The sequence below is a fragment of the Vidua chalybeata genome, chromosome 21 (assembly GCF_026979565.1).
Source record: "Vidua chalybeata isolate OUT-0048 chromosome 21, bVidCha1 merged haplotype, whole genome shotgun sequence".
Taxonomy (NCBI): Eukaryota; Metazoa; Chordata; class Aves; order Passeriformes; family Viduidae; genus Vidua; species Vidua chalybeata.
Genome location: NC_071550.1, coordinates 3,981,744 through 4,001,427, shown reverse-complemented (window position 1 = coordinate 4,001,427; position 19,684 = coordinate 3,981,744). Strand labels below are relative to the sequence as shown.

Below are 19,684 nucleotides of genomic sequence, written 5' to 3'. Positions count from 1 at the left end.
CTGATAATTCCCTTTTTCACAACCCAGAAATAATACCTCTAAACACTCTAAATCTCATTTCAAACTGATCACTACAACTGGCAATACAATCAATTTAATTTATTTATTCATCTTTAAAGAATGAAGGTGGCTGGCTTCTTCTAATAGTAAATATTTTCCTGGTTATATTAAGATCTGATACTAGATTCCATAACTAAATTAGATCATTATTTATAGTTATAACTTGATATTATACACATTCTCCTCTACTCTGTTACAGGTGCTTAACTGACATGGGAACAGGAATATCAAAAAAACCCAGCAAGCCCAAACAAAGAGAGAAAATCATATTCAGCAATATTTAAGATTCTTTGGACTCTATGCTGTGCTAATAGACTATTGCTAATTGCTACTCATCACATTTCTGTCAGAGGGAAAATTGTTTAAAAGCAATCCATGCCATAAAAAGCCCAAACATGGAAGGGCTGTCACTTCACCCTCTGGCAGAAGCCAGGCTAACCAGCCAGCCACGAAAGGCAGTCAGGGAATTACTGCAATTCCTCACACACAACTGCATATATTAATAGCAAATAAATAAATAAATAAGAACAAGCCCTTGCTTTCTAGAACAATTTAATTAACACTACACACAGAAAGTCAGTCCAACTAACAAATCTTTTTAACTTCAAACAGGTGATCAGAGAGCTCTAAACTTGGCACTAAGAACTGAGACTCCTAAATCTCTGCACCATTTTTTTTCTGCCCCCAAGAGGAACCTTTTAAAATATTCACAGAGTTAGGCAGCAATTCAGTAAACCTTGAAACCACTGCAACCTATCTAATGTACTCATCAAGGCATTTTAACTGCTCCAGGAATTAAACCCAACATTACACAGAACAACAGCAAATGATGTGTAACTGTAAAGTAAAAACAAAACATGAATAATGCCCAGGAAAGTGACAGCAATTCACCACTGCAAGAACTTTACTCTGGATCTTAATGTGCTACTCAAAGAAATGCTTATCCTAAGAAAGGAAACATCATTACTTGTCCTCATGATGTTTATTAAACTACATGAACATGTAATACCAGACACTAAGCTGCAACATTCTTAAAATACACACCTGTCTGAAACTTGCCACGAAATCTGGTGCCCTCCCCTGCTTCCACCACTGCAAAGTGCTTATTATTGAAGAATCCCAGAATGGTTTGGGTTGGAAAGGACCTTAAAGCTCATCCAGTGCCAGCCCTGCCATGGCAGGGACACCTTCCACTGTCCCAGGCTGCTCCAAGCTCCATCCAGCCTGGCCTTGGACACTCCCAGGGATCCAGGGGCAGCCACAGCTTCTCTGGACACCCTGTGCCAGGGCCTCCCCACCCTCACAAGGAAGGATTTCTTCCTAAGAAATGAAAAGGTATCTATTCCAAAGATATTTTTGTGGTTTTGCACCATGCATGTGTTCCAGGCCACTCAGTTTGCACAGAGGCTGAATCACATCCCCAGCTCCTGACAGGGCTGACAAGAAGGTGCCTGGCAGTTGGAAGAATTTCAGGAATCAGGACAAGTCAACAGCCCAGCAGTCCAGCTGCAAATAGAGCCAGCATTCATTTTAAACTACAAATAGTTACTGAAGACAAATATTTGTCCAAACACCAAAACATCTGCAGTTGGCCAGTGTATCTCACATGGGAATCCATTAATACTGCCACTTTTTTAGTCACCATAAAGGTAACAAAGAGTTAAGGTGTCAGGATTAAACACAGCCAGAGATAAAATCATTTTAATTAAACCTTATCTCATGACTTATTAGATATTCTGACTCTATTTTCATCAGTGTGAGTCCCTGCAATTCCCCACAAATGTAGTCCTGGGTGAACTGGGCTGCTAAAAAACCAGAACAAATGAACAAACCAAAACAAAGCAAGAAGGGTTTTCACTGAGTAGGGGATTTTAAGCCCCTGATTTTATTTTAAACTTCAGTGTGGTATAGCTGCTTCTGATAAGCAGAGTACCTGATTGCTGCTCAGCAAAGACAACAGCAGACAGATAGATTCCCAAGGTTTGCACTGATTATTAGAACTTCCAGAGTTTTCACAGATTTACTTTCCTGTTGTTCATACATGTAAATTGAAGAGGAATTTTTTTTTTTCACCTAATGGGATCACTTCAGTAGTGCTTCGATTCTGACAGATTTCCAACAACTATCCCCAGAAGTTAATGTCAGGAAACTGCAGGATCAGGCCACACAAAGAATGAAAACCTGCATTAGCACCCACTGGAAGGTTCTCTGGAAAACAGCTCTGGAAAGAGTTCTGCACACAAAGCCTGATCCTGGTTTCTGGGTCATTTCCAGGGGTTTTGAATCATACATTCCTTTAAGGCACGTTCTTCCTTTCACTCATTGCCTTGTAAGAGACTCGTTAAAAAAACCCCAACCCCGAAGAGCAAGGAGAGAAGCTCTGCCTAAACTGATAAAACAATGACAGAGGCTGCATCCATAGCAAACAAAGGGTGAAAACTTCAGAACTGCAGCCTCCCAAGTTCTTTGTGATAACAGGAAGCAAAATGTTTTATTGTAGAAGTAAACAACATCCTGACTTCACATTACCTACCCAGGAGCAAGGAAATGAGAAAAGCCTTCCTCACCGAGAGGACAGACTTTAACAACTGCTTTATTTAAAGCCCAACCCCGGACAAGGGAACCTCCTCAGAAAGTAACCAAGGCAGGAGAAACCTGGAAATCGCCACTCAGCCTTTGCAGTGGGGGTGCTGAGCTTTTTTCGATAAAAAGCACAAAATTAAAAGGGCGCTTTGGCTGGTGGGGGGACCCTGTGGGGGGAACGGGGGGGGGGAGGAGAGGCACCCCGGAGCAAGTTTGTCTGGAAGGAAGGAAAGGGGACAGAGGGAGGCAGGAAAGGGGACGCAGGGGGAACATCAACCCCCCGCCTTCCCCATCCCCCCGACCCCTTCCCTTTCTCCTGCCGCCTCCTCCCCCAGCCCTTTCTCCCTGCTTCGCCGCTCATCTCTCTGCTCTGCCTCCTCCTCTCCGTCCCCGCGGCCGTCCCCGGTGTCGCCGCGGCGATGGCGGCGGGGGGCGGCCCGGCGCACTCACCTCGCCCTCTCCTCCCCTCAGCTGTTTACCACTCCGGGCTCCTCCGGCCCACAGGGCGCCGCCATCTTGGCCCTGCCTCCCCCTCCCATCACAGCGCTTCGCCCCTCGGATCCCTCCGCCGCACAACCTAGTCCCGCCTCACCGCCTCGCTCTCCGCTGACTTCCCAGCTTCTCTCCCGGTCTCTCCCCGCCCCGCTCGCCCCTCCCGCCTCACGGGACGTTCCCGCCGCGGCGGATGAGCGGGGGGGGGGGGGCGAGCCCGCGGCCGCCGCGCCCCCGCGGAGTCCCGCGGCGGAGGGATCTCGGCGGAGGTCAGCGCTGCGGCGGGAGGAGGTCGCGTGATGCGGGGGGCGGGGCCGCGCGCGGGCGGTAAACAAGGCCCGGCCCTGAGGGGACGCGGCGGGCTCGGGCCCGGCCGGCCCGGGGGAGCGGCTCGGTTATCCCGCACTTCTTGGGTCTCGCCTGGGGATCCCGCGCAAAAGTGTGGGGAATGTGCTGAAAGGGAATAAAAAAAAAAAAAAAAAGCGTCTCGGACGTGCCGCTGTGCGCGGAGCGGTGCTGACGGGACACGGCTCCGGTGGGTCCCGGCCAGCACCCCCGGGCACGCGCCCCAAATCTCATTGATTTTAATTGATTAACGTGCAACGCTTGTTTCCTTCGCCTGTTTTTGGATCCCTCAGGACTTAGTCATCCAAACCGTGCACGAGGATTCTTTGTTTTTGTTTTCTGTTCCCCCCCCCCCACCCAGAATGCAGCGACCATAGGACACAAACATCCCATCCTTGCAGATAAAGGTTAATCTTTGCCTGTGGAAAACGCAGGGTAGGAGAGAAGAAAGGAAATCACCACGGGGAAGGATCTCCGGCCTTCGGTTTGCTGTGCCACGTGCAACAGGTTTAAAACTCAACATTTCAGTCCCCAGGCTGGTGGGATCTCTGTTTTTCCTTCTCCAAGGAGGAGCAGCTCTGCCGGGGACACACCGAGGGTGCTTGGTCTGACTCTGGGGTCTCCGTGAATTGTCCCCAGAGCCCAGCAGGAACCACAGGCATTACATTTGCAAGGTGGAAATGAGGTGCAAGGGAAAAGAAAAAAGAAGATTAGAGCCCCATCTGAGAGGGATCGGTTGATTTTTAATTTTTGTAGCAGTTTTTGTGTTTCCCAGCTCTGATCCCTGCAGGACTGAGATAGTTCCTTCCCGCTGCACCTGCAATGGGTCATCCTGCTTCATGATGAGATAAGAGTTATTTGGAGCCAGCATATTTTTAATCTAGTCCTGCCTTGTGCCTGGCAATTAATATTTATTATGGTCTGGACAGAGTGATGGTAATTTTCTTCTTTCTTGATGTGCAGAAGACATGTTCGTTTAATCTGCCACAGAAAAGAGTGGAAATTAAGATGAACTTCAGAAAAGAGCTGGAAGCAATTAGTCGTGTTATTTTACTGGGACTTAATTGCTGTAACAGTCAAATTGACAAAGAAAACATGGATGCTATAGCAGGGATTTGCTGCTGGATTTTCGAGGAGAAACAACTGCACTAAAAGGGACGTGTTACGTTGTAATTAACCTGTTTACTATTACTGAGCTGTGCATTTAAAAATCTATTTACTTAGGGTGCACTGGAGCATGTGACGTGTAGTGAGCACTCACAGCAGCACACCGAATTCATCTGTCCTTGTGTGCGAGCAGGGCTCTTCACATCCCCCCTGGCCTGTGTGGGTCAGGGCCAGGACAAGCCTCTGGGAGCCCAGATAAACTCTCTGTGGCTCTCCCTTCTCTGCTGAGCCTGAATAAGAGAGAGTGGGGAAAATGGTATCAGCGGGAAGAACAGAAAATAAGAATGACCACACGGGGTCAGCTCAAAGGTTCTTCCAGCCCCAAATGCGCCTCCAGCTCTCTGGGTTTATAATTCAGCTTGTGTAAGTCACCTTTTGATGGTGCTTTCAGTGCAGAGGTGAACAGAAGCCATAGACAGAAATCCAGGGAAGAGTAGAGCACAAGCCAAGCCGACTGCACTCCCATCCTTTAGCTTTTTGCTCCACAGGAGCCCTTGAGTCAAATAAAGGGGGGAGGACTGGTAAGAGCTGGAGAAACCCAGTGTCCCCATGTCCCTTCAAGCTTTGCAGTGAGGTGATCTTGGTCCCAAATGAGAGTTTCTGTGCTGTTAGCTCAGGGATCAGTCTGTCTGCACTTACATCTGGCCTTGTGAGCTCATGGCTACCTGGGGGGGCAGAAGAGCTGCTCCAGCTGTTACTGACACTGGAGGCATCCTCCTTTTCCACAGGGCTGTGCCCAGTCCTCCTGGCAGCACCTCTGAAATCAGCTGCCTGCTGGGGGTTTACTGAACATAGAATCTTAGAGTGGCCGGGAGGAGACCTTAAAGCTTTTCACACTACTTTTCTAGTTTTTTTTTTTGTGTGTGGTTGACTTACTTGGACTGTCCTGAGTTTAAGAGGCGCATTCTGCAGCCATTTGCACTGTGTATCAATGGGAAGTCTGTGCTCAGGGGTGCTGGCAGAAGCCAGCTCCAATGTTTCATAAAACTACATCTCAGTCCTTTTCAGCAGCTTGTCATTTTCCTGTTTTGTTTAATTCCTGTAACTGTCTTCATACAAACCCTGAAGCTGCAATGTACATTTTGGGTTTCTGTTACAATGCTTGTTTTTGTAGCGGGAAATGTAATCCCTCAAATGCCTGTGTTTAAGAGGATGCAAATCAGCTTCCAAGCACAATGCCTTGGGAACGTTTCTTTCATGCAAAACTCAGCTAGATAAATATGGTGGGGAGGAGGGAGCAGGCAAAGGGATTGTTCGCTTCTATAAACAACAAGAATTAATTATGCTCAGTATTATGACAGATGGGTTAAGATCAAAATCTGAATCTTTCTCAATGCGGGTGAAATCCACGCTCCTATCTCCGAGTTGCATCAAGCCCATTGCACAGCCCGGCCGGTGCCATGGGGCAATGCCACGGCTGGCACCCGTGCCTGTGCTGGCACAGCCTTGGGGACAGCAGGCCCTGCCGTGGCTGGATGCAGAGTCCCTCTGCTCTCAGCCCCGAGTGTCCCTGGATCTGCTCCGTCAGGGAAGCCCCAGCCTCCCGCTGAGCCCGGGGCAGAGCAAAGGTTGTTCCTTCCTGGTGTTCCCCACCCTGAGCTGCAGCAGGAAAAGGGACCCAGCCGAGCCACGCAGCTGTAGGAAGCAGTGAAATGCGTTTGGAAGCTCACAGGGAGCAGGAAACTCCATCTCCAGAGGAGTTTTCCTGCTGGTGGCAGTCCAGTACTCAGCACACAACGGCTGCTGTACACTTCCTTACCTCTGGAACGATGAATTCCTGGAAGGCCCCTCTGCACTCTCCGTTCCACCATGCACAGAGAGAGCTGTGACACAGGAGGGGACATCCGAGGGCACACACAGCTCGTGCCACTGTGCACCTGCACAGCCAGCAGTGTTGGGATAACTAGAGAATAGGTGGAATCAAGGAATTACTCCCCTTCTCTCTCTCCCAAGTATTTGGGGATTTCAGCTCTCCTTGTTTGTCTCCAAATAAGAGTGATATCCAAGGATTCTAAAAGAAAAAAACTGTTCTCCAGCTCCTGTTCCCACCTGTGCTAGAGAACAACCTGGGGACAGTCACTCTGCCCCTGCTCCATCCTCCCTCCTTCCACTGGGCCATTACTTTGACACTCAATTATTTCACATTTGCAAACCCATTCTCAAACCTTTTTTGAAAGCAAGCGATAGAAGTGCAAATTCTTATTATTGCTCTTGAAGAGCTTTTTGCAAAGCTGTTGTTAATGAGCTTGCTTAATGAGCTTTCTTAAATCTATATTTATACCCTGTATACAGCTGTATATAGATAGAGCAATGCCTAAAATATGTGTGGATTGCACACACATATGCCTGGGAAAATTAAGGGTGAGTAACATGCATCTTCTTCGGTTATACCATGCAAGTATTTATTCGTTTTTCCTTGGAAATTGGAGAGATAAAAGATCCATTCTGGAATAAAATAATTCTGTGCACATGTGCTCGATGGTTTTGTTTATGAGCCCCAAGTATGTGAGTGTGTGTGTGTGTGAGACAGATGGTGTGTCTGTTTGTGAGAGATATGATGCGGGGATGAATGTCTGTAAAAATACAGGTTTCTTAAGGGCTTTTTTAATTTTTTTTTTTTTTGAAGGAAAAGACAAAATAACAAATGCCTGCTCAGTACATTATTTCCTGTGTCATGCTTTTTGTCAATATGACAGAGGAGTATTCCTGCAGAAGGCAAAGCTGCCCCCAAAAGTGAAGGGTGCTGCCCCCAGGGCTTCGAGCTGGGCATCGTGAATTCTCTTCAAGTTGTCAAAGTCCTGGGAAGTTTTGATAAGCAAATACTTTCTGGGCTCTGCCTCTTATTGGCTGTTTCTTCACCGCCAGATTTTGACACAAATAATCTGATTGAAAAATCAGGGAGGGGAACAGGGGGAAAAAAAAACAGAGAGAAAAAAGGAGAAGTATCTATTTCAACTGACTGCGACCAAGTGAAAAAGTGGAAGAGGAGTCCCCCGAGAGGACAACGTCTCGTGTGTCTGGGGAGATTTCAAGGCAAATCCAGTAAAGCAAAGTCCCTCAAACAGGTGATTGATTTATTCTTTTAAACACTTTTAATTGCATTGGTTTTCTCATTTTTCTGATATGTTTTTCTAAGCTTTTTTCCTCCTTCTTCTTCTTCGCTTGTGTCTGCAAATATGTAATATATTCCATTGCCTAAGCCACTTGTCCTGAGGGCTCCTTTATGGTAATAGTTCACCTGACTCATTTGAATTGAACCTTTTGAAATGACATGCCCTGTACTTCACTTTTACATGTGAAAATGGCAATAGAGCAAAATATAAGAGATGTGACAATGGTCTCAGGTACCTGTGTCCCAGCCAGCTCCATCAGCAGGAGCTGTGGAGTTTTTTATTTTGCCATTGAGGAGAGGGCAAACTGTGTTTTTTCCTTTTATTTTATAGGGTCAGACCTTTACATTCAGAGAGCAGCACACCTCTGCTGCCATCACCTGTGCCAGTTTTTGTAGGTGACAATTCCTCTCCCATTCAGGATTTTTGCTTTGAATCCATCTTTTATTATTTTTCCACCCTTTTTAAATACAAGCTGATTAACAATTTTTTAGCATATGGAATTAGCTATTTATAGGCACTTCTCATATCACAAGATTGATTCAATACATTAATGATTCGCAAGTTCACATTGAAATTGCATCTGTACATTAAGGAGATCTGGGATTTGGGAGATTGCACTGTATAATTCCATCCATGGAACCCTAAGGCAAAGTTTCCTAAAGCCAGTGCCAATCCCAACATCACAGGGAGCTATGTGAGCTTTCTGGAGAACAAGTGCTGCAATTAACAGTCTAAATAATTTTTTTTTGTGGGTGGTGCAGCTATACCAGCATTTCTGTTCAAATTCTTCGACAAAATTTCCACCATAATTTGCTGCCCCTGGCATAATGTCCATTTATCCAGTCTTACCACAAGAATTAAAAGTGTCCTGTTGATTTTTCCAATAAAAAAGTGATGTTTAAATTACTTGCCCCAAGTACATTCAATTTTGCAAGGGTGGACTAGTGAAGAAATTATTAATTTTGTTGTAAACAGCTGAAAATCTTTCAAATTTGACTTTATATTTAAAAAAGTCAAGAGTCCATAAACTTCTTATTTTATTTTATTTGGGCTCTTAAACCACAGACACATGGTGTTCTACTTTGCACCTTTTTTTCTTCAAAAAAAAAAAAAAGGTTGTCTTTTGAAAGAGAAACTATTCTGTATTTTTGGAAGCTTCACTTTTTCCAGAAGAAAAAGAAAAAGAAGGAAAAAAAAGCAGGAAAAGGGCAATAATAAGATATAAATATAAATCATATAAATTAAGCAATGGAAAGGAAAAAGCCCTTTTTAGCCTAAAACTTTGTATGCTCATCAGTTTATCTGAAGATGTGGTGTAATGTACTACTAGTGACTACTAGCCTTGTAATGCCAGTTAAAATTTAATGTTTCACTGAGTGTAGCAAGAAAAAGGGTTTATTCTCTGCAATTAACCTTGGAAATCTGAAAACAGAATTACTTGAATTTAGAGAAAAATGCAAGTCAGATTTAGAATGAAGCTTTCACTGCAAATTGGGTTCAGTGTGGCACAATCCTGCAAACACCGTCCTCACCAAAGGCTTCATAACCTAATTCACTGAGAGTATGAATTTCCTCTAAATTACATCAAGGGCCAGTCCTGTGGGTTTGGGTACTGAGAGCTGTTGTGCACTGAAGTGAGAGCGAGGGCTTCATGAGGAGCACAGGATCCAGTAAAATGAGGATCCTGGAGTCAGAAGCCACCAAGCCCATTTGCAATGTTTCGGTGTCCCATTAGAGTTTTACCTGGGATACTCTGCAAAATCATCCAAAAGCGTTGCTGAGGATGAAGGAACTTTGAGTTTGAACATGCAAATGCTGGATCTGCTTTCGGATCTGACTGAGGAATTTATAACTGATGAAAGAAACCCTTCTAAGGTGCTTCAGATGAGGTATCCAAAATAATGAAGCTGCTTTTTTCCCCTTGGCTCCCGCTGTCTTTTCCTCAGGGCACATTAGAACATTATTTTACAGCTGCAAGAATGGCAGGCTAATAAGAATGCCAATTCTAGCCACCTACTGGTTTTATGTCCTATATTGAATTAATAAAAATACCAGAACGCTTCCATTTTGGATGGGCACTCCTGCCCAAGCAATACATTTCCCTTGTGCACTCACCAGTCCAGGTAGAAACAGCTGCCACAGGAGCTGAAATGAACAAAAAAGAAAGTTTAATTTTCAGCAAAAGGTTGAAGCTAGATTCTGTCAGAAGCTTCAATAACTCTAAAGCATAGCAGGGTGCAGGGTCCACAACACTGCTTTTCCTGGGAAATACAGTGAGCCATTAGGAGCAGCTGATCTCTTGCTACAGATAATCTGGAGTTTCGAGGAAAAACAGTCCTTTTTCCTCCCACAATCTCTGCTTGTAGCTTTCCTCTAGCCTGGTTGTGTGAATCACAAAGCCAGTCCAGTGCAGTTGTTAATTAACTCTGCTTTGGGCTCCCAGTTCCTTTTTTTCTGTAAATTGGGGTGGGGGAAGGTGACTTCCTTTTGCAACGTTCAGTCCATTGAGGATGGTTGTGCTCAGTCGTTATCAGCACTCAGGATACTGGACCAAATTTGACTTTTACACAGGCTGGGGCAAACACACCCAGAAAGATTCTTTTTATTCATGGACATCTGCTTTCAGGCACCACTGGAAATGAGGGGCTGTACTTAGTGCTATGGGCACTGCCATAAAACTTTGCTGGATTGCTTAAACCACCCATCTCCAGTCCTCTGATTCACCTGGCTGAGCTGGCCAGCTGCTGCCACAGGATTCTACAGCCTGAGGGCAGGGAAAGTGGCAGTTCCAGCAGGCACAGCTGGATGCAGGCTCTCACCCTGGGGTTACCCACTGCCACAGCCTCTTCCTCCGCTGTGGAGGAAGCCCAGGGAAACGAGCTGGTTAATTCAGGCAGAGAAATCCAATGTGTGAAGTTTCCTGGTGTGAATACCCCTCATTGTGGACACAGTTCTGCCCCACCACATGGGAAAACCCCTGTGACAGGAGTGGAAATTACAGGTCTGAAGGGTTTGAGGCAGCACTTTAACTTGTGGCAGGTGTATAATGCAGGGTTGGGTCTGTGCACAGGTGGCTCAGCTGGGACTGACCCAGAGCTCAGCAGTGCTGCTGGAACGGGAGGGACACGGGCTGAGCAGAGCTGCTGAAGGGTTATACCCCACTGCAGAACAGCCCTTGTTTGCTCTGAGCTGGAGCTATTTCTGTGCCTGCAGCTTTTCACTGGGCAGAGACTCTTTCCAGCTCTTTGAATAAACCTCATTAGAGAGTTCCAGGAGAGCAAAAAGCAGCCGTGTGTACTTCAGTGCCCCTTCCCTCAAGGGCCTGCTCATGGTCCCTCCTCAGTGCTGTTCTGTCCTTTTTCTAAAATTAAATTAAAAGTCTGCTCTTAGCCTCAGCTTTCTATTATTCATCTCAAGCTACACGTAAATTTCTTGGAAAAAGATGAAGAAAAACAGGTGAGTCATTTCAGAAGAAAAAATTGTTAGAGCCAACAAGAGTTATCCCTGAAATCATAGATGGAACAGTGGGAATCCTGCACCAGATTTAAAAAGACAGCAGCATATCCAAAGGCAGCTGGGCTGGGGGCACGCTGGCAATCCCCCTGTCCCCAGCAGACCTGGCTGTGGGAATCCCACAGCTTTAGGCACCACTGTAAATGTGGCCCTCAGACCTTCAAACAAAACACCACTGGGCTCTGTAATTATATTTAGCATGAAGGGGCAATACTTCTGAACCCTGGAGAACAGACCTTTCCCTCCCTGCCTCTTTGGGATTTCAGGACTGCTCTGTCCTTGGACAGACATTTCATATAATTCCTGCTTAACAGGCTGCAGCTTTTTGGATTTTGGGGGGTTTTCTTTAGTAAATAAGTAAGTTCTACTGAACTGCTCTCAGGAAGGAACAAAACTTAATAACAGTTTCCAGTCAACAGAGAGTCAGGACTTAAATGCTGACTTTTCAAATGAAATATAGCAAGATTTGTTTTTAGTGCCTCTATCCCAAACAATTACAAGGTAAAATGCAAATACACATGCAAATAAGGCACCAGCTGATATTACTGTACACAACATTGTCCCTGTTGGCACCCTAGCTCCATCAGAGCAGTTACCAGCCTCAGGGAGTGGGCACAGGGTGGGCTGGGCTCTGGGTAGCAAAGATAACACATGCATTGCAAGAGAATTTGGTATGATTAAATTTCAGCATTTTATGTTTGTCCCTAACCCGCCATTTCAACGGTCTGTAATATTTGAGTTGGGTCCAAAAGGTGACTTCTCACCCAGCCCTCCTGCTCTGCCTCTGCTCTCTTGTTTGTCAGCCAAAACTCCAACTACTCAAGTAAGAGGGAAACCCTCCACACATCATTCTGCAGGGATTTCCCTGTCTCTCTCCTATTATTGGTGTTGTTTCTATCATTATTGTTTATATAATAATTTCACAGTAGAGCCCAGGCCATGGCTTGGGACGGGGCCCTTCGAGGTGCAGCACAAACACTCAGACTTTCTCCAATGGGGATCTCTAACCCGTGGTTCCCTCTGTGTCCTGTCAGGGAGGAGAAGATCAGAAATGCAGCCTGTCCTGTAGTCAGAGCAGAACTATGAGACAGGTCCTGGCTTCCAACGTGTCTGCCACAGACAGTTTTGGTCTGTTTTGGTAACACAGCTCTTGGGTTAAGCTGTCCCTGTTTCTTTTTCTGTAATCCTTTGCCTCAGCCTGGGTTAATTGTGAAGTATGATTTTTACAGAGTGCACTTAATCTGAAGCAAGTGGGCGTTTGCTCCCCAAGCCACAGAGGTTTACCTGGTGTTTCTCTGTGTTTCATCCCAGAAGGTGAATGGAAGATGCCACGTTCCTTTTTGGTGAAGAGCAAAAAGGCTCACACCTATCACCAGCACCGCTGTGTGGAAGATGACCTGCCAGTACTCACGTGGGGTCCAGTCTCCTCTGCCTTCACTGGTGAGTCAATCCAGCCCCTGGGCTTGTAGGAACGCACCGAGGTAAATAATTCAGTAGGCAGCTAAGGGAGCAGGATGAGTGAGCTAAAGAGCATCCAAGGGCTTCCACACAGGGATGTCGGTGTAAGGGCAAGCTGATCCTTTACAGTGTGTCCTTTCTCTGCCCCAAATCCACTCTGATCCTCCCTTTGTTTCCTGCTGGGTTGCTGGGGCGATTTGAGCTATCAGATGCTGTGTGGAGTTGGTCATATTTGGGAAAAATGACCAACTTCAGGCCACTTATAGCTGGGAAAAGAGCTTGCACTGGCTTATCAGTGTTCTACAAACTCCCAGCTCTGCCACCTCCATGTCTGGTTTCCTGTGCTCACTGCCCACTCTCTCTCTCTCGACTGCATCCTCTCTACCTTGGGGTGTTACATCTCTTCCTGGTGTTAACAACACCCAACACAGCCCATCCCTGCTGTGCTCCCTCTGCTCCTGCTCTCACAGCCATCCAAGCAGTGGCAGGGCCAGGGTAATTATCTTCTCCCTTCAGGCTCCATTCAAATTTTCTTTATTCAAATTTAGGATCAGTTTACCCTTTGTTCTAGCCCCGGCTATCAAATTAGAGTCCGGCCCTGAGATAAGTTTGATAAAAAAGAAAGGAGGTAACATTTTAATTTCCATTCCTGCCATCATCCATTTGTTGTGTCTCTGGTGCAGTGGCAGGTTTTGACAAGAGATAAATGCTGTCCTTCAGCAGATCTATCCCATCTCCAGCAGAAAGGATACACGTTAGTTCTGTGATTTTAGATTTTTACTACAAAGTTTAACGAGGGTTGGCTGATGTCTTTAAATGCTGGGACAAGAATGGAGAAGTAAATGGGAGTGTGGGCAGGAGGAGACAAGCTCAGTGCATAAGGACTTGCCTCCCCTCTCTGCTTCCCTACTTGGCTGTCCATAAATCCATGTTAACAATACCCAACTCTCTCAGGAGAGGGGTGGGGAGGTTAATAAGTTAGTGATTGTTAGTTACCCACACAAACGGAAATGGTTTTAAATAGGGAAATTATTCGTACAGACATAATTCTAGGGTTGATTTTCTCTAACTGTATCAGGTATCAAGGATCCTATCATCTCATCCTGCCCCCTCTGCCTTGCCTATCTCATCCTGCTTGGAATTTCCCTTCCTCAGCAATGGGCAGACCTTGAATGCTGATTGCATCACTCTGCACTTCCTCAAGGGAATTGAGCATGGGCTGCTGTGTCCAGGCAGGAGTTCACACGAGAGTGCAAAACTCACCTAAACAGACTCTTCTTGTAGCAGCAACTGTGACCTAAGTGTGACACTGCTCTTTACAGCCACAGGAGACAGGAGACCAGAGGACATCAATAAACAGGACCTGGGATGTGTGGTTCCAAAACAAGAAAAGGACCCACCTGAACTGAAAGAAGACAGTGTCCCTGTCCAGTACCTGAGCAGGATGCTGCCAGGCCCTTCAGCTCAAGGTTGGCTACCCAAAACCCCAATTGCAAAAGAGGTTAGGGCTGAGCTGGTTATGGAGCCCCTAAAACTGGGCCCAGATTTTCAGTAAATGAGAGCTCTTATTTTGACATCAATGGTCAAACTTGCCACAGGCAGAGCTCATCAGGAGCATTCTGTATTTCCCTTTACAGTTCTGGTCTGCACCAGAAAGAATGAAGGATTGTGCTGTGATTCCCAACGAATGAACCTCCCCACATTAATGCAGCTCTGTGCTACGTGGGTCAAGGCAGGTGCCCACAGGCTACTTGTTCAAACACCTCATGAAGGAGGGCTAGCAGGGGGCTCAATATTCCCTTAGCCATCAAATTTCCACGGCATTCTTTGCCATAACATTTCCTCAGATTGAAATCAAAGTCACGATGGGAACTTTACCTGGGGAATCAGGATTTGAATCAAGGGGAAGTTGCCAACTGCAACTCCTGGGGTCAGGCAAGATGGGGAACTTTTTAACAGGTGCCCAGCTTCAGGCAATGGTGTGACACTCACCTCTCCCTCTCCTTTGCAAACTCAGAGATGGCCATGCCAGGGCTGCAGATCAAGGACTGCACCAACACAGCGAGCACCCCAACCTTCTACAAAGCTGGCTTTTCCTGGGATGCTTTCCACATGCCATACAGCTACCAGCAGATGTCTTCCAGCATGCAGTCAGCCCTGCTGGAGCACCCCGTGAGCCTGTATGGGAGCCACCTCCTGCCCAGCACCGAGCCCCCCCTGGATTACAGCCTGCATTATTCCTCAGACATGGACACCTTCCACTGCGTGAAGTGCAACAAGGTGTGTGTTGGATGAGAACCTCTGGGGTGGGGAGGGCCTGCAGGGATTTTCATGGCACACATGAAGCATGAAACCCATTCTTCAGTCAGGCACACCAAAGTGTGTGGCTCAGAGCGGGGCCTGCAGTCAGGAGAACAAGGCAGTGGGAATGCTGCAGTTCACAGGAGTTCTCACAGAGGGGAGAATTAAATAAAGAGAAGGAATTGAAAACAGAGATGGAGATGCAGCCACCTCACGTCAGAAAATCACTGAGATTTTGTTTTGCAGGTGTTCTCCACTCCCCATGGACTGGAGGTCCATGTCCGAAGGTCTCACAGCGGGACCCGTCCCTTTGCTTGTGAAGTGTGTGGCAAAACCTTTGGGCACGCTGTGAGCCTGGAGCAGCACACCAACATCCACTCCCAGGTGGGTGGCATGGTTCCAGAGAACCAGCTCTGGACCTCAGCTCTTGCTTCATCCATTACAGAGGAAGTGACACTTCCTAGGTTACAAACGTGATGCCTTTCCTGTGGCACGCAGTGACAAGGACAGGAGCCCTGAAAACCACAGCTCATAGCTCTTGGTCTCACAAATCTCAGTCTGCCCTTCAGAATTCCTTGGAAGGGAAGGGAGGATCATTGCTACTCGCTCTTCTGTGCCTCACCTCCTGCTAAAGGGTGCAGGATCACAAGATGTGATCCATTTCCATAATTAACCCTCCCTGCGTTCCCTTTGTGCTGCACCCAGCATTATCAGTCCACGAGCCAAGGAGATTTGCTTATCAAATCTACAATTCTCATCACTCTTCAAGCCCTGTCACATGTCTTGCAGCCCCAGACATCCCATGATTTTCCTTCCCCAACAGGAAAGAAGCTTTGAGTGCAAGATGTGTGGGAAGACGTTCAAACGTTCCTCCACCCTCTCCACTCACCTGCTGATCCACTCGGACACGCGGCCCTACCCCTGCCAGTACTGCGGGAAGCGCTTCCACCAGAAGTCAGACATGAAGAAGCACACGTACATCCACACAGGTGAGAAACAAAATATTCCATGAGAAAACCAAAATTAGAGCCCACCATGCTGATGTACATGCACAGTCCCCAGACACAGAGGTTTTAGACTGGGGATAAGCGTCCAGGAGCACTGCAAAGTCATTATTCCATGTGGGGTGAGACAGCAGGAGGCTGAAGCACATCTGCCTGACAAGGAGGTGGTTATTGGCCAGCCTCTGGTGCATGTTGGGGTTGTACCCAGCCCTGGATCAGGGAATGGGTCGCTCAGCTGGAGAGGACTGTCCCTGGTTCTTCCCACCCTCTGGTGCTGGATCTCAATCCAGACACATCACCAGGAGAGCTGGGCTGGCAGCACCTGATGCCCAAGCAGGTCTGACGCTGCTAAAATGCATTTCTATCTCTCTTTGTTCACCTGTTAAAGTGTTTTTTTTTTTACCATTTTCTGTGCCCTGCAGGGGAGAAGCCCCACAAATGCCAGGTGTGTGGCAAAGCCTTCAGCCAGAGCTCCAACCTGATCACCCACAGCCGCAAACACACGGGCTTCAAACCCTTCAGCTGCGAGCTCTGTGCCAAGGGCTTCCAGCGCAAGGTGGATCTGCGCCGGCACCGAGAGACCCAGCACAGCCTCAAGTGAGGGGTCTGGAGCTCCCACTTCATGCTCCAGGGAACAAGACTGTCCACAGCACCTCCATCCAGCCCAAAAAGCTCCCATGGTGTCCTGTGTTCCCCTAGGGACTGGCCAAGTACTGCATTGGCTTTGGTGCTTGGCACCACAGGGCCTTGCACATCCCAGAGAAACCTGTGGGAGCTTTCACTTTTCGATTGCAACAGGTACCAGCCCAGATCTGACATCACCTGCTCAAGTGTAAATCCAGAGGAATTCCTCCAAGGTCACTGATACTCTGGCTTCACACCAGGAGCAGAATCCAGTTCATCAGGCTGCCCAGTGGGGAGGAGGGGACTCCTGGGCTGGTGGCAGCAACAGTCTGTACAAAGCTGGTGCTGTAACCATGTTCTGCTCCGATGGCTGGGAAGATAAGCCCAGGGCATGCAAATAGATTGCATTCAGTCAGCTGTGTTCAACCTGGACTGGCCTTCTGCAGAGACTTGCCCAGGCCATAAATTCTGCCAACAGACACCGTAAAGTCATTTCTTTCAGCAGAGCATTTACTGTGATCAAATGACAAGTTAACTGTGCTGTATTTTTAGCTTGGAGTGGGAGGAAAATACTGAAGAAACAGCTCCTATCCCTAGCAGATAACAGGGGTCTCTAAATACATTCCTCAGACACACCACGCTGCAGAGATCCCAAGCAGGCTCCAGGAAGAGTCAGACCACAGCACCAGGCACGAGCTAATAATCACCATGTCTTTGTAGCATGGGAGAGTCTGGCTGCTCTTGGAATCAGGGCTGGTATGTCCCACAATATTTCCCTGCATGCTGGACATACCAGCTTAGAGCTGTCCTGAGTCACTGCATGGGCAGGAGTGACCCTGGATATCGATGTCAAGGGCCAGATTTCTGCTTGCCAGGCACTCTCCTCAAGGAGGAAGTGACTGAGCCTGTACATGTTGGCAGAGCATACAAGTACCTCACAAGTATTATACAAAGAGAGCAGTGGTATTTCCTCCTTTTGCCAGGTCTAGGGGTTGAAGCAAAGCACTGGAGCAAGTAAAGAACCAGTTCCCCTCCAAGCTCTGCCAGATTCTCTCTCTATAACCTTTGGCAAGTCGCTGCACTTGGCTTTTGTTTTTCCACCCCTCCTGGTGGCGTGGGGCCATTCACTCAGGTTTGTGGAGTCCCCTGAGTTCTTAACAGGAAGGACAAAGTATTATTATAACATTATTATAACATAGACAAGTGTTTTCAGTTAATTGGGGCATTGTAGCAGCACATGGCTCACTCCATAACTGCATCCCTGAACACACGGCCTTGGACAATGACACCAGTGGGAATTACCCTGGGAGCAGGCTGTGGCCATTCACGCCAGAGGCTCATGAAGGAGTGCCCATCATGGGCAAAGACAAAATGATCCAAGTGGAAAATTGATGTATTGCCAGGAGAGAACTGCCCTCAGTTCCACTGCTGTAAATCCCAAGTTATTCTCCTAAGACCTAAAATGTTCTTGCCCCTTTTATGCTGTGCCTAAGCTGTAAGTCATTAATATGTACCTGGAAGCTCAAACCCAGAGTCTGTACTCCTGGCTTTACTTGTACACTGTAAATATGTATTTATACTTATTCTACTGTATATTTTTATTGCACTATACCAGACAGTGACATGTACAGGCCTGCTGGGATTTATCTGATAAATCTGTTCCTTCTTAGTAACTGGGCTAACACGGTGTATTTCATGTTCAAAACACTCATTTAAAGAATGGCTCACACCTGACTCTGGGGACACAGGCAGTGGGGATGGGGTGCAAAAGAAGGGAAAGAGTCTAGGACTGTTCTTTATGGTTTGAGTGGGAATAAAGATGGAAATTCACATGCAGGAAAGGGCTCCCATTAGAGAGACTTTCATCCTGGAGACAGATTGGTGCAGAGCCCACAGAGCCAGAGCCAGCTCTGCAGAGCAGGAGGGCCACACCAGGTGCACGGAATGTGTGTCCAACAGACAGTGCCAAAGCCCCCCAAAAATCCCTGCTGTCCTTCCTTGAGCCATTCTGGGGAAGGTGCATAACCTGTGATGGAACTGGTCCCCAGCCCCACACACACCTGTGAGCACCCACACATGCACAAGCATTGCTCAAGGTAAAGTCATTTCAGATTATTAAAATTACTGCCCAAAATGCAAACTGTGTTTGTTATTCCCCTTGTCCTCCACTAATCTGCAAACAGAAATATTCGAAGAGGCTGTCAGCATCACTTTGCTCAGAAGCAAAACCCTCCAGCCCCAAACCACACAGGCACACCAGCACAGACTTCCCTGGGGACAGCAGGGGTGTCTGACTCATGTAAAGCTTCCCAATTTTGGCCATTTGGAGTCAAGTGCTGGCACACATCAATTGGCAAGAGTGCCTGTGACCACTCATAAAACCAAACCAGACAGCTGGTTCTTCTGAGCCACACGAAGAAGAGCTGCTGTATCCATTAGATTTTCATTCCTGCCCTTGGTTTCCAAGGTACAGAGGAGCTATAACCTTCAATGGACAGCTGGGATCTTCTCTCCTGTGTGCTCCTACAGCTCCTCCCTCCAAACACAGCACACATCACCCCAGCCCTGTCTGCTATTTCCCCAGGACTCCCGGGTGGGTTACTGAGCCCAGACATTCCTGAAGAGCAGCTACACTGGAGGAGGCAGTGCCAGGAGAGAACTGGTGTTGTTAACACTTAGCCTGGTGCTTGTGAGGAGCCTGGGGAGCACATCCCAGGAGATCCAGGGACGGCTTTGGCTGGATGGGCAGCGAGGGGAGGAGCAGCCTGGGATGGCTGCAGGCAGTGTGCTGCTGCAGAGCTCTGGAGAGCACAGCTGTGGCCAGAGCAGTGCAGGGGATCCAGGCTGACCCATTCCCACAGGCAGCCTATCAGGGACACAGCCTGTGCAGGCAAAGGCTGCAAACACCGGCAAAGGCACGAGCAAGCCAGAGGCAGGAGGTGACAAAAGGGAGGAGAGGACAGGGAATTAACTTGCCGTGTTTTCCACTAAGACACTACAGTTTCTTCCTCTCCAGTAATGAGT

The 19,684-nt window shown here is 47.4% G+C and overlaps 2 protein-coding genes across 11 annotated transcripts in view; one reads left to right on the top strand and one right to left on the bottom strand.

Moving 5' to 3' along the window:
• The window catches only part of TSC1 (TSC complex subunit 1), a 28,959-nt gene extending 23,394 nt beyond the window's left edge, over positions 1-5,565 (bottom strand). For 6 of the 10 annotated variants that reach the window (XM_053961779.1, XM_053961785.1, XM_053961787.1 and 3 more), the window contains exon 1: positions 3,094-3,198. The gene's annotated coding sequence lies outside the window, so the exon portion shown is untranslated. Of the gene's footprint in view, positions 1-3,093; positions 3,199-3,220; positions 3,337-3,939 lie in introns of those variants that run through there. The other 4 variants (XM_053961781.1, XM_053961780.1, XM_053961782.1 and 1 more) reach the window with 4 other exon arrangements.
• Positions 5,566-7,293: 1,728 nt separating this feature from the next.
• Positions 7,294-19,441, top strand: GFI1B (growth factor independent 1B transcriptional repressor). Its single transcript, XM_053961796.1, has 7 exons — positions 7,294-7,712; positions 12,585-12,713; positions 14,054-14,200; positions 14,749-15,011; positions 15,279-15,416; positions 15,856-16,021; positions 16,459-19,441. Exons 2-7 carry the CDS (start codon positions 12,599-12,601, stop codon positions 16,635-16,637), a joined length of 1,008 nt encoding a protein of 335 aa, XP_053817771.1. The 5' UTR covers positions 7,294-7,712; positions 12,585-12,598; the 3' UTR covers positions 16,638-19,441.
• Positions 19,442-19,684: the final 243 nt, after the last annotated feature.